The following is a 14594-nucleotide window of genomic DNA, read 5'->3' on the forward strand; positions in this document are numbered from 1 at the left end:
GGTGCCTAGTCTCCAGACACTGTAATTTGCAAAACTTAAGCCTTTCTTCGTAAGAGCACCCCTTTGATCCATTCACTAATCTTGTTGCCCTTCTCTGTGCTCGTTCCAGCAGCTCTACATCCTTCTTGAAATGAGGCCTCCAGACCTGTATACAGTACTCTAGGTGCGGTTTGACCATTGCCTTATACAAGGGAATAATCACCTCCTTATCCGTGCTAGAAAAATTCCTATATATCATCGACAATATACCATGAGCTACTCTTGCAGCCCATCTGCACTGCTCAGAAAACTTCATATCTGCCTGCACAACCACCCCCAGGTCCCTTTCATTCTCTACTACTGTCAGTGTAGTACCACAGAGTTGATACGTTGCTCTGGGGTTGCTGTTTCCCATATGTAGTACTTTACATTTGTCAATGTTAAACTTGATTTGCCACCTCTCAGCCCATCTGCTCAACCTTTCCAGATCCTGTTGCAGTAGCATAGTGTTAGTAGAGTCCTTGACAACCCTGCCAACCTTCGTATCGTCTGCAAACTTGGACATTAAACTTGATATACCATCATCAATATCATTTATAAATACAGAAAACAATAATGGACCCAATACTGAACCCTGAGGGACTCCACTAATAACATTAGTCCACGATGAGCAGTGTCCATTGATTACCACTCTCTGTCTTCTCCCCCTCAACCACCCCTTTATCCATAGCAGCAATTTGCCTCCAATGCCACACTGCTCCAATTTGTGCAGCAGTCTTCCATGTGTAACAGTATCAAAAGCCTTTCTAAGATCCAAGTATATAATATCAAAGTTATTCCCTGCATCCAGTTCTTTTGTGACTGCATCATAGTATCCAATCAAATTGGTCAGGCAAGACTTCCCCTTAACAAAACCATGCTGTGTCTGAGCTATAACTGAAGTCTTGTCTAAATGATCCTGCAGTGCTTCTTTAACCAGTGCCTCCATTAATTTTCCAGGAACAGAAGTTAAACTAACAGGTCTATAATTACTTGTGTCGCCCTTTGATACTCCTTTGTGAATTGGGGTGACATTTGCACATCTCCAGTCCATGGGTACTTACCCTGAGTCCAAGGAAGCTCTCATAATTATGGCTAAGGGTTTGCTTACTTCCTTTGCTGCTTCCTTTAATATAACTGGATAGATCCCATCCACCCCAGGTGCCTTTCCTGTATTTATCTTCAACAATTTCTCCTCCACTTTACTCTCAGTTATTACAAGATTCTCTAGCTTACTGCCAGAGTTGAATACACCTCTGGCATTCCCCTCACTGAATAACTCCTCATGTGTGAATGTCGATGCAAAATATTCATTTAGTTAATGTTAGCTACCTGAGCAGGATCATCAACTGTTGAACCATCGATATCAAGTGGACCAATATGATTCACCCCCCTCCTTCCAGAATTTACACAAGTAAAGAACTCTTTGCTGTTTTTCTTTGCCTCCTTTGCCAAAGATTTCTTGTAATCTGCCTTTGCCTGCCTAACCTCCTTTGTAACTTGGTTACAGACCATCTTATATCTGTCATAGGCTTCTGTGTCACATGTTAATTTATATGTATCCCATGCATTTTTCTTCTCTATCACATGTCTAATTAGTTCCTCTGACATCCATTTAGGCTTAAATCTTGAACAATATTTCTATGTTGGTACGAAAAGCCTAGTAGCTTCCAACATTAATTCTTTGAATGCTTCCCATTTTGAATTTGCTGTTGGTAACATCATCAGTTGGTTCCACGGTATAGAATTTAAATACTGTCAAAGACCACCATAGTCATCTTTATGAAAGCAAAAACCCTTCCCTTTACCCTTGATGGTAGTTACCTCTTTGAGTAAATCACACTTTAGCAAAATGCAATCACTGCCACCTAGTGGTTCCTTTATCTGCAGACGCTTAATGCTGTTGTTGTTGTTATTTGGTTTTTAGGAGCATTAGCAACTAAGGCCATACTGCTCCGGAATATGCGGTGGTCATTCCCTGAACTTTTCTGCACCCTCCATATTTGGTGGTGATGGGCTCAAACCCCGGTCTAATCAGATGCTTAATGCATGAAGCATCACTACTGATAATCAGATAAAGAGTATTACACCCTATACTTGCATCCTGAACATGCTGCTGTAGAAAACAATCATCCATTAAATCCACAAAAGCCTTGCTAGTGTGTGAGTGACCAACCCACAAATTCCAGTCAATATCCGGGAAATTAAAATCCCCCATTATAAGACACACTAATTTACTGGCCCACTGTATTTCTCTGCACAATTGCTCATTATACTCATCGGATTCATTAGGCCAATAACACATACCTACTCACATTTTTCCTTTCAAATTGCTTATGTCACACCAAACAGACTCAACATTGCATTGTCCACCCACATCAATTAGACCCACTTCCTTAGATGATTTTATGTGTTTCTTAACTAACAGCATAACCCCTCCACCCTTCCTGTCCTGTCTATCCATTTATGTACACATTTTACTCCCAAATTCTGGTAATGCACTGCTTATGTCTGTGTGATACCATATCTCTGATATTAACAATATCTGCCTTTGATGTCTTGACTAGCACTTCAAGCTCATCGAATTTATTAATTATACTCGTAGCACTGATGTCATGCAAGTATACATGCACCTGTTTCTACTTTTAGTTGCCCTAACACAGCCGATGTATTTACTTGTTCCACTATGACTCCCAGCAGTCCTGGAAATTCCCATTCCCTTGCTTTCCAGGCTGCTTCTCAATTGCATTTAAATATAAGTAGTGCAAGAATCACTTTTACCTCTGCCAGTGGCTACTGTTAATCTATTAGTCCATGTATCCCCCAAGCTAGCAGTTTTCTGACCCACCTAACTCTGCCTCGATAGCATCAGCAAATATTCTTGCACCCTTTCTATTTAAGTGTATCCCATCCCTGTAGAAGCAGTCGCTCCTGTTAACAAGCACAGACCATGCTGAGAAAAATTCTACCCGTTGAGCCTTGCACAGTCTCTCCAGGGGCGAATTGATCGAAAAGGCTCTTCATCATATACTCCCTCCTATCGTGTCTGGGCAGAATTGAAGACACTTTCAAATTCAACTCTAACTCACGGCTTTTTTTCCAGCATTGTCTTATACATGTTAAGTAATTCTGCCGGTCTCCTACTCTTAATATCATTAGTACCAACGTGTACAACAATATCACCCTTTGTGCCCTTAAAGGAGGATCTACCCTACGTCATCAACCTTTGCTCCTGGCAGACCTACCCTGGTCCTGTTCCATCTATCCTTTTTGCACAATATGTTTCCCATTTCCCTGACAATAGAGTCACCTACAACAACTAGATCCTTTGGGACCAGCTCATTCTGCCTTGGGGGTTTCCGCTGTGTTGCGTAATGTTCAAGTGCAAGCTCTGGCATTGATGTGGGTAGCTGAGAGCTTGATGAGCCCCTCAATTTAAATCCTTCGAGGGCAACCACCCTGTGCTTCAAGCTCTCATATAAGCCCATAACAATGTCGAGTTGGTGCCTGATTTCCTCGCACTCCTTACATCGCGCACACACAAAGACATTCCCCTTGGCAATATCATGTCCCATTCCTGATTGCTCCACAAACATCAAACAAGCAGTGCATTTCAATAGACTGTAATTCAGAGGACAACCGTTCCCCTCAGTTCTCCCCTAAGCCACAGCACTTCCACTAGTTTGAGCCTTTTGCTTTGCTGCTCTGGTCTGAGTCATGATTTCTATTCAAGTTCACTAAATTTCTAATACAAATATAACCCCAAACCTATATCCCAATGCAGTTATAACACTATATATATATGTATTTCAGTATCGAATATTATCTGCGAGTTACGTTATATGACTTTCTTATCCCCTGTCAACTTATATGTATTAATTTATGATGTTACGTTTGTAATAAGTAGGTTGCTATATTTATTTAGTTAAAAAAGTACAATTCGACTGACAATGAAATTTAATAAGATTGATAAATTTTACTGATTAATTGATACTACTACTATACTCGCTATCTAGTTTTCCGTTAAACCTTATGCTATCTAGTTTTCCGTTAAACCTTACACTAGCACACGTTGTATCTTATAACAATGGTGGCAAGTTATGTATGATTAATCTACGGACACGAGGTATTATTTACTTTCCAAATCGCACTATCTAAATTCAAAATAAACCATGGAGCTTGACTAGGTCTATAAGTTACTTACAGAAAATAATTTAATCTAACAATTAAGTCAATAAAGCAGCTAAGTATAATTAAAAACTTTTCATTCGCGGGAGTTGCAAAACCTGTCCACACGTGGATTTGAAACCCTTACCGATACTAATTAATAACTACAAGATCTCTATCTAAATTCAATTTAAACTAAAGTATATAAAGTATAGGAATATAAAGCAACTCTAAAAAATAAATTAATATGCCAATTTAAGTCAATAAAAAAGCAAAAACATCTCTATTTGTTAGAGCCGTAAAAACTTCGCCTGTTCACATGTAGTCTCGCACCCACTTCACACCCATATGAGTGATACTTGGTTTGTTTGTTTGGTTTTTTTTAAATTTAAATTTAAATTAAAAATTGAAACTGGATTTAATTACTTTTAAATATTTCCTAACAGTGTTCTGCAATAGGTGATGTGGTTATAAACACAGTATGCCCAATTAAATAATTGTAGAACATATCATGTAAAACTGATATCATGAGATCAAATAAAATGTAGCAAATTTTTTATATATAATAAACATATCATATACTTTTTTTTTAAAATCTCTATCATATAATAATTAATGCATCACACATTGTTAAAATGGAAATTAAATGCAGTCTGTTAGTATCAAAAGGGTAGTCAATCTGTAGTTTTTAAGTGCTATCCGAGTCTTATGAAATGAAAGTCTTATGATAAAGAGCATTTAGTATTAGTATTGGCAAAATGATGCACGTAAGCAAGCTTAAAGCACTGGCCAAAAATAAATTAATAAAAATCAAAAAAAATAAATAAATAAAAAAGTTAATAAATTAGGGACAAATGTAATAAATTAAACAAAATTTGAAATGATTTTTCTGAAAATTTCTGCTATAATTAATCCCTGTCAGTGATGAATTAACTAATCAGAAAAAAATGTGGTGATTTCTTAAAAATGGTAATATCACTGCTTACGCTGATGATGACTGTGATATTTTCATATTTTGTCCTAGATTTCCAATATTAACATCAAGTACTGTCCCAAGAAGTGGTGAATTAGGAGCAGATGAATCTGAATGAAGCTGGCGGAGATCTTCAACATCAGATACTGAACCATTTTTATTCTTTTTGCTGCGTGAGAATGCTTTGCTAATGAGCTCCGAAGCTGTAATAATAATCATAAAAATTGCTTGTAGTTAGAATCAAGTACATGACTTTAACAGCAAGGCAAAAAATGCAACCATAAATGTACCCATTCTAAATGAATTATGGAATAACCACAAAATGTAGTTATCGATTTATATATTTATTCAGTCATTACACAAACACTCATGCAGCCAAGACCTACAAGACATACAGAAATATACAATTAACTACACAATATCGGTGCAGATACACCATAGCTTACCCATAAATTTGAGCTACGTATGTAGTGTAAAGGCATCATTTTAATTGTATCTCATCATTTAATTGTATGCAATACCAGCTATCTCGTTGTGGGTGCCCTCACAACAAGATAGCTGGTATTGCACTACTTCGAATAAACAAAGCTTCTCTAGTAGAAAAGACTACTGTAATTTATTTTCGATGGATGCCACCACCCAGACAATCATTTCGAAGCTAGTTGGCTTCATCATCAGTGGGTAGGTTGTGAAGGCACCCACAAAATGAAATACAATTAAAATGATACCTTTACACTACATATGTAGTTCAAATTTACGGGTAAACTATGGTGTATCTACACCGATATTATATAGTTAATTACCTAAACCCATAAGAAATTGTCTCATGCATTTTGTCTTCTAATACATTATTATTTATTCACCATTTGGCATCTCTCATATTGTGGAAATAACTTCACAACTGTGATGGCATATCAGGGTACCTACCCACCCACCGATGATGAAGCCAACTAGCTTTGAAATTATCATCTGGGTGGTGATATCCACTGAAAGTAAATAACAGTAGTCTTCTCTACTAGAGAAGTGTTATTTATTCGAAGTAGTGCAATATCAGCTATCTCATTGTGAAAGCACCCACAATATGAGATACAATTAAAACGATGCCTTTACACTACATACATAGTTCAAATTTATGGGTAAAATATGGTGTATCTACACCAATATTATACAGTTAATTACCTAAACCCATAAGAAATTATGCCTCATGCATTTGGTCTTCTAAGAAATATATAATGTAACATATAATGTTTAATATATAAATACATACTTTATAGTCTGTATAAATACAAATATATATCCTCTGATATATATATATATAACAACAAAGATAAATATTGTAAAAGTAAGTAGTGTGACTATCTGATCATTTTCAAAAAAATATATTCTGTAGAATAATGGTAACCATTGTCTTGTTTATTTTTCCTACAACACCATTACTACTACAACAACATATCATCCCGATGTTCAAAGCTTTCATCTCTGCAAGGAACTATACTAATCACACTCCCTCACCTCAACATTTTCAATGCCTTCTTAGTGCTGTCCAGTATAAATGAAATCAGATTAACTGTCTGAAACAGCAATTTCAAAGATTTACAGCAGGAATTTTTATTTAAGCACAACAAATTGATTGAACTCATTCAAGAATGTTTTTCAAAGAAAAACAAGACATCACCTGCTGCCTCTTACTCGGCAACTAAAACTCAATTTCCAAAACAAAATGCAACCTTGCAAGATGCAACAAAAACATGATATTCACACTGTAAAGGTGTTAGGGTAGAGAATTCCCCTCCTTGTAAAGCTTGTGACTTGCTCCCCAAAAAAATGCTTCTATGAGAGGTTATGTCAAAAGTTCGTATATAAAACCAATAAATCAAATCAATCAAAGATCACCTGCACCAAGTAAAGATAGAAGAACTGCCAGAATGAATGGTTGGTAACACACACATAGAGAGAAGGTTATGCTGCATGTATCCCAGTTCAGAGATTACAAGAAATCACCTCTAGCCTGCCTCCAACTCTGGTTAGCACATTCTTAAAATTGACAAAAAATAAGATGCCCAAACAAAGTCATCAGTTCACAATAGGAATCTCTACAACAGCAGGCTTAGAGGAACTATACTAATAAACCTAAAGTCAAAAGAAGAGCTATGAAACACCTTTTTGTATCTGGACTTACCGTAAGCACCATCTCTGACAGATTTCCTGAGAAATTAAAAAACATTTGGATGTTTCAGTACAAGTTGAAAAGCTAATCACTAGGAAATCCTTCCATGAATCTTTTAAAATTACATATGAACAAAATGAATTTAAAAATATAAGCACACCCACACTTTGAAGAGCCACAGTGCATACTTGATTATTCAGCACCATAGCACATCAAGCATATCAATCAAGTATACACTGTGGCTCTCCTCAATTGTCCTCTGAAGAAAATGGGTGTTTGGCTGAGTATAAAACAATGAACCTTGAAGATTATTTAATAACATCATTTGCAAGGAAATTCTTGTTAATGAAACTGCTAACCTATTTACATATTTCAAGAACTTCAACTCTGTTCCTTCTTTCTGATATGCAGGTGCTCTGCCTTTCACACTATGGAAGTAAGCAAGCAAAGAGATTACCATGATTCATCAAAATATAAGTGTTTATAAATTATAAACACTTATATTGTAAACATTTAAACGTTTAAATGATGTAAACATTTAAAAAGATTATAAATGTTTACATCGTTCACAGACAATTTCCAATTTAAAATCTTTTTTATTTGCAATAAGAAATTTTGTCATATGAAATTAAGAAATGTCAGTTAGGTAAGACTTACAATGCACCTAATATTCTCGACTTATCATAATATATCTTAAAATGACTAAAATGATGTTAATGTAATTCCATCACTTTCACTAAGAGTGATATTTAGAGATCAATCACCCTACTTTGGTCCCTGTGGTATTGAAGGTGAATTGTCTGTTATAAATCATAAAAATGATAATGCAAATGAATTTCCTAAAACTTAACACTTAATATGAAGCTTAGCATCAGCATTAGTAGAGGCATATAATGCAAGAAAGCAAGCTTATATTGTTGTTGTTGTTGTTGTTATTTGGTTTTTAGGAGCATTAGCAACTAAGGCCATATTGCTCCAGGGATATGCGGTGGTCATTCCCTGACCTTTCTTAAATTTATTTAAGCTGTCATTTTCTTTGACGACAGTTAGAATGACAGATGGAAGTTAGTTCCAGCAATCAACCACCCACTGGCTAAAGGCAAATTTCCACACATCTATTCTACAACTGTCTTTACTCAATTTTAATTTATGCACCTGGGCAAGAGAAAATCCCATCAGCATTGAGCTTGTTCAAACCATTCAGAGCCTTATACACCTCAATCAGATCACCTCGCAGGTGCCTAGTCTCCAGACACTGTAATTTGCAGAACTTAAGCCTTTCTTCATAAGAGAAACCCTTTGTGCATTCACTAATCTTGTTTGTCCCTCCCTGTACTCATTCCAGCAGCTCTACATCCATCATAAAATGAGGCCTCCAGACCTGTATACACTACTCAAGGTGTGGCCTGACCATTGCCTTATACAAGGGGATAATTACCTCCTTGCTAGAAAAATTCCTGTATATCAATGACAAGACACCACGAGCAACTCTTGCAGACTGTCTGCACTGTCAGAAAACTTCATATCTGACTGTAAAACTACCCCCAGGAGCATTCCACTCTCCACCACCCTGGGTAGTACCACACAGTTGATACGTCTCTGAGGTTACTGGTACCCGTAAGATTAGCTGAGGACTAGATTTTATCTTACATCTGAAATCCTGAAGTAAAAGCTTCATCTAGATAGAATATCTCTTGACAAATGTAATGACTTTATAAGTAAGTACCTGATCATTCATCTTAATTTTATGAATAATATTACTACTAAAAACTCCCTCGGGAATCTATTAATATCTTACCTAGGAAGGTTTGAACATGTAAACACCAACTACGGTACTCATCTTCTTGTTCTGAAAAAGTTGCTACTCATTTAATTATTCATATTTGGAGCTTTCATATTACCATTACAAAAAAGTCACAAGTTATAAGGAGTAACACTTTCATTCTATCAATGCAGAATTAAGACATTTTAATAACCAGATTTTGGAATTCCAGACAAGCATGATAATAAAAATGGAGACACAGGAGGAGGCAGACAAAATTGTCAAAAACTCCAAAATCCCAACACTCAGACTCCACGCACAGCTGCCAAGGAGGAAAGGGCCACGTATAGTTATTTATAACACGGGCAAGGACCTCTCTGCAGAGAACCTACAGGAACTCTATTGCAGAAACCTGAAGCAAGAACTCCCGGACCAGGAACCAGACAAACTACATGTCACTCTACAGAAGACAAGGAATTGACATCATCCCGGTCATTAGACACCTGGAAAACATCCTCATACAATTCCCAAATAATGTCAGACTCGTCAGTGAATTGTAGTGACCCGACATGAATTGTAGGTCGTCGGCCTGGAACAGCGAAACTGTGCCAGGCCAACGACCTACAATTCAATAACACCAGACTGGAGTGGCATTAACAATTGTCAATGCCTAGAAGATTTCGTTTCCAACAGCAGTCTCACGATCATCAATAGACCAAATATTCTACCAACCTACTCGAGCACTCTCTGGAAGGAAACGATCGATGAGCCTGGCAAGCCGCTCGATTGCAGGATGCTCACCTTTCAATTGCATCATTCTCTCAATGTCCAACCAACAGCAAGATAGACTCTTCACAGATTCGCGGTCTACAAGGCTGACCGGAACCTCTTCCAGGAAACCCTGAATAGGACAGCCCAGAACTTTAACCCTTCAGACTTCAGTCCTGACCAACAGAAATGTGCGATCGTTAAAATAATTACTGATGCTGCAAATGCTGCTATCAAGAGGAGAAAACTGACTCCCAGAGCGGTCCGTTGGTGGTCCCCACAGCTCCAAGCACTAAGGCATGAAGTCAACACCTGCTGAAAATGCTACCAGCGAGCTTATTGCTCATGGCCAGAGGTGAAGGTAGAAGCCCTGAGGCAACTCTACAGGAAAAAAAGAAACAAATACACAACTCAAATCAAAACCAGAAAGAAACTTTCCTGGGAACACCTGGTCTCAACAGTTGGAAACACCGACCCCAGAGGGATGGTCTACAAAATAGCCACCAACAAACTGCCTAGGGGTGAGGTCATCCCTTACACCGAACTTCCGCAAGGCAATGGCAGGAATCAATAAACAACATCTTGGACACAATATTCCTACCACCTATTATTCTGAGCACCCATGAACAGATAGGACTATGCCAGCAGAACTCTGACTACAACCCCTTACATGTTGAAGGAGTCTTCACTCGAGTAGATCTTGAAATTGCAGCAAGCAAAATTCGAAACAGGAAATCACCTGGCGAAGACCTATTGGAACCTGAAATCGTCAAAAAGACGGTCGAATATATCCCGGACACAATCCTGAACTTATATAACCACTGCTCACAGAGGGCTACTTCCCCACTGATTGGATATCGGCAAGAGTGAGACTCGTAATGAAGAACCAGAAAAAGCAACAAGACCTTCCGGGATCCTATAGTCTGATCACACTGCTCTCGGTGCTCAGCAAGACTTTCGAACAACTGCGCTATCAAAAGATTGAAACCCATTACATTGGTGCAGGGCTTTCCTCTTTGAATCAATACGGTTTTAGGAGAGGGCACTCTGCAGCTGATGCTCTTGAAAACATAATGAACAAAGCACACACCTGCACCAGCAAGTATTTCCTAATAATCTCAATAGATTTTGACGGGCCATTTGACTCACTATGGTGGCCAAGCCTCCTCAGGAAGGCAAATATACCCATCAACTTATACTGATAAATCCAGACCTACCTAGCAAATAGAAAAATCAACATCAGTGCTCCGTACCGCCAGGTGTCGCGACCAATCTTCATGAGGGTGCCCGCAGGGCTCTGTCCTGGGACCCCTTCTGTGGAATCTGGTCCATGATGAGTTCTTAAACTTTGACCTGAACACAGTAAAAATGCAAGCCGACGCTGATGATTTGATAATGATGCTTCAGGTAAACAGCAGAGCCCAAATGGAAGCAACAGCAAATCGAGCCATCTCAACACTGGTGCACTTGACCCAAGAGAATCATCTCAGAATTTCATCAGAAAAAATGAGTTCAATCCACTTGAGGGGCTCTCTGGATATCAGGAGGCCGCCACAGATAAAAATCCATGGAACAACCATAAAGCTAAAAACGGAACTAAAATATCTCGGGATAGTCCTGGATAAGAACGTCATTCACCCCACATCTCAATTACCTACGTACCAAAATCAGGAATTACTCTGCTATGATTTCCAGAGTTACCAGAAGGGACTGGGGCTTGAAGAAGAGGACACTCTCGCTTTTCTACAAGGCTATTTTCATCCCAGCTCTATCATTTGCCGCAGGTGTATGGTACAACAAAGCAATCACTCCAGTAAACAGGAGAAAACTAGACAGCATACAGCGCTCTATCCTCCTGACTATCTCCAGAGCATGTACAGTTAACACCCATGCACTCCAGGTCCTCGTTGGATCCTTTCCCCTGGACCTGGAAATTGTGTGCTATGGCCTGCTTTACCAACTGTCCAAAGGGAGAGGGCCACCTGCATTGGCTTCACCACTGATCCAACAAACAAAACAACACAAGTGCTGAAAAGAGGCTTCTAATGACATACCTGTTGCAGACCTCACACGCCCGATGGTCCGACTCCCCCAAAGGAGCCATACCACGGAAATTCTTCCCTGAAGTACATCGGATATACCCAAGCCAACCTGCATGGTTCGCTTCAGGCCTCCATACCGACTTCCTCCTCACGGGAGATGGTTCCTTCAGGAAGAAACTCTACAACTTTGGTCTCTCAGATTCACCGCAGTATCACTGCAGAGAGAGGAAGAAACCTGGGACCGCCTCATACATGAATGTTCTACATATAAGGACCTGCACCGCATCCTCATGACCTCATGACAAAGACCCAGTTCACACTCAGGAACCAAGAACAGCTCGTGTTGCAAAATGAGGAACACTACTGTGCCTTCACACACTTCACGCAGGAGTTCTTTACAAGACAAAAAACTCTTCCACGACCAAAAAACCATGGAGTGACACCTCGTAAAGCTACCAGAATGGCTTCTCAGCAAGTCTACAAGCCCACAACGATCAACCCAAATCCTCAAAACTCAGCGACTCTTAAAAGACAATACACTACAAGAACCAGAGGAGAAGATAAGAAAAGAAATGGAAAAGAAAGGAAAAGGGAAAGAATAAGGTAGAAGGAAAGAAGTAAAAGAGAAATGCTTTGAAGGAAAGAAAAGAAAAAGGAACGGAAAACATATTGACTGCGACAACCAAACCTGGATGGGATTCTGTCCCATGCCCCAACATCCTGGCGGAGCTTAATCTGAGTGCAGAAATACCCAGTAGCGAGGTGCTATGGGATCCACGATCCCATAGCACCTTGCTGCCAAAATGCCACCTGGCGATTTGTACTAGGCACCTTGCCTGGCCACTTTCATTCACTTTCCCCCGACAGGGTGGGGGGAAGGTTTTTTCCATCTCCTCTCCTCCTTGCTGTCCCCCTTTTTCCCCTTCTGGTGGAGCATGGGCCTGCCCCATTGACTTCCACAGGGGTGCTTTCTCGATTGTCCTCATATTTCTGTCTTTTCCCTCCAGTCTTCTCCCCCCTACTCTGTCTAAACCATCAGTGGATGCCCCACACATCAAAAGTTTAAATGCTGAAATTTGAACTGGTTACCTCTTGGCCTAACCAAATTCCAGCAATCTACTTTTTTTTTTCAGGCCCTAGCCACTGAAATCTCAAGAAACTAGGTGGCAGGACCTGCCAGAGTACAACTAAAACTACTGGGTTTCCTGGTCTGCCTCCATGGGGTAAAAGTGGGGCAACATTGGGCCACAGCAGGGGTCCAGTGGCAAAATTACCAGTTGTTGTTGTTGTTTGGTTTTTAGGAGCATTAGCAACTAAGGCCATATTGCTCCGGAATATGCGGTGGTCATTCCCTGACCTTTCCGCATCCTCCGTATTTGGTGGTGACAGGCTCGAACCCCAGTCTAATCAAGAAGCATGTGGTACGCACTGCTGCTCCTTCCCACCTGGCTACGGAAGCGCAGAAAAATTACCAGATGAACAATGGTACATGCCACTACACTTGTACAATGTCCATACACTTTTAAATCTCTGACATTTCCAGCAAACCGGCACACCCACAACGTAAGCAACACGGAGATGGGGGAACCCCCAGTGCCGCTTGACACTAAACACACTTTACACTTTGTACAAGACGATGGTCAGGCCATACCTTGAGTACTGTGTACTGTAAAGGGGAACAATGGGGTGCTCTTACCAAGAAAGACTTAAGTTCTGCAAATTTCAGCACCTGGAGACTAGGCACCTGCGAGGTGATCTGATTGAGGCATATAAGGCCTCAATCAGAGAACAGGCTGAGCAAGCTCAATGCTGATGGGATTCTTCCTCTTGCTCAGATTACAAACCTGAAGGGGGCAAAGATTCAAATAGAGGAATGATGGTTGTAGAATAGATGTTCGGAAATTGCCATTAGCCAGCAGATAGTCGATTTTGCTGAAACAGACTTCGATCTCTTGTTGTGGAGGTTGGTAGCTTAAATAAACTTAAGGCTGAGCTAGACAGGATTTGGAGTGAATGGATGGGTAAAATGGGAGAGTGTTTTTTTTTTTTTTTTTTGGCTGATGCTTCTTAAGCATAAGCTTGCTTTCTTGCATTGTATGCCTCAACTAATGCTAATATTAGCTAAGACACTAGTAATGGAACTCAGACTACACTGAAACTAACTTAGGAGGCATTACTAAAATTAAAAATTGAAGTCCCAAATTTCCTACAGAGGTTTTTCATATTACCATAGAAAGGCAACTCAAAATAGAAAGTATACGTTTCCAGCCAAATGATCAGAGACTTATGCTGCTGCAATAGTTCAAAAAATCTACTTCATCTGAATACAACTTTTCTATGGTTATGTTAAAAGTGTTATGTATACTTGAAATTTATTTGGGAAATAAAGTCAATAAAGGTGAAAAAAAACATTACCAAAATCTGAAATTCAAAAGTCAGTCTACTCATGGATCTCAAAACCTGTTCAGTGGGAATAAAATTAATGTCATTGATGTAGAGTGACAGGGAAACATGCTGGTGGCTCCTAAAGAGATTTACCAGTATGTATCTACATTGGCACCCTTCATGGTGGAGAGTGCCAATCTAGTCTAGAAGAGCATTTTAAAAATAAATTAGACATTGACAGCAAGGCTGAAAAAATGAAATATTTATACCCAGAAATGCATACTGTTTTCAAAATTTGATTTGATTAGAACT

General features: G+C 39.3%; 1 protein-coding gene across 1 annotated transcript in view; it reads right to left on the bottom strand.

Annotated features, from left to right (window-relative positions):
• Positions 1-14594, bottom strand: part of LOC150075004 (uncharacterized) — a 1344778-nt gene that overhangs the window by 469828 nt on the left and 860356 nt on the right. Inside the window, exon 21 of the mRNA XM_090389033.1 lies at positions 5172-5353. Within this exon, the coding sequence (XP_090245159.1) occupies positions 5172-5353 (182 nt within the window). The remainder of the gene's footprint in view (positions 1-5171; positions 5354-14594) is intronic.

This window comes from Mastigoproctus giganteus, chromosome 14 (genome assembly GCF_048544385.1).
Source record: "Mastigoproctus giganteus isolate SK-2022 chromosome 14, ASM4854438v1, whole genome shotgun sequence".
Taxonomy (NCBI): domain Eukaryota; kingdom Metazoa; phylum Arthropoda; class Arachnida; order Uropygi; family Thelyphonidae; genus Mastigoproctus; species Mastigoproctus giganteus.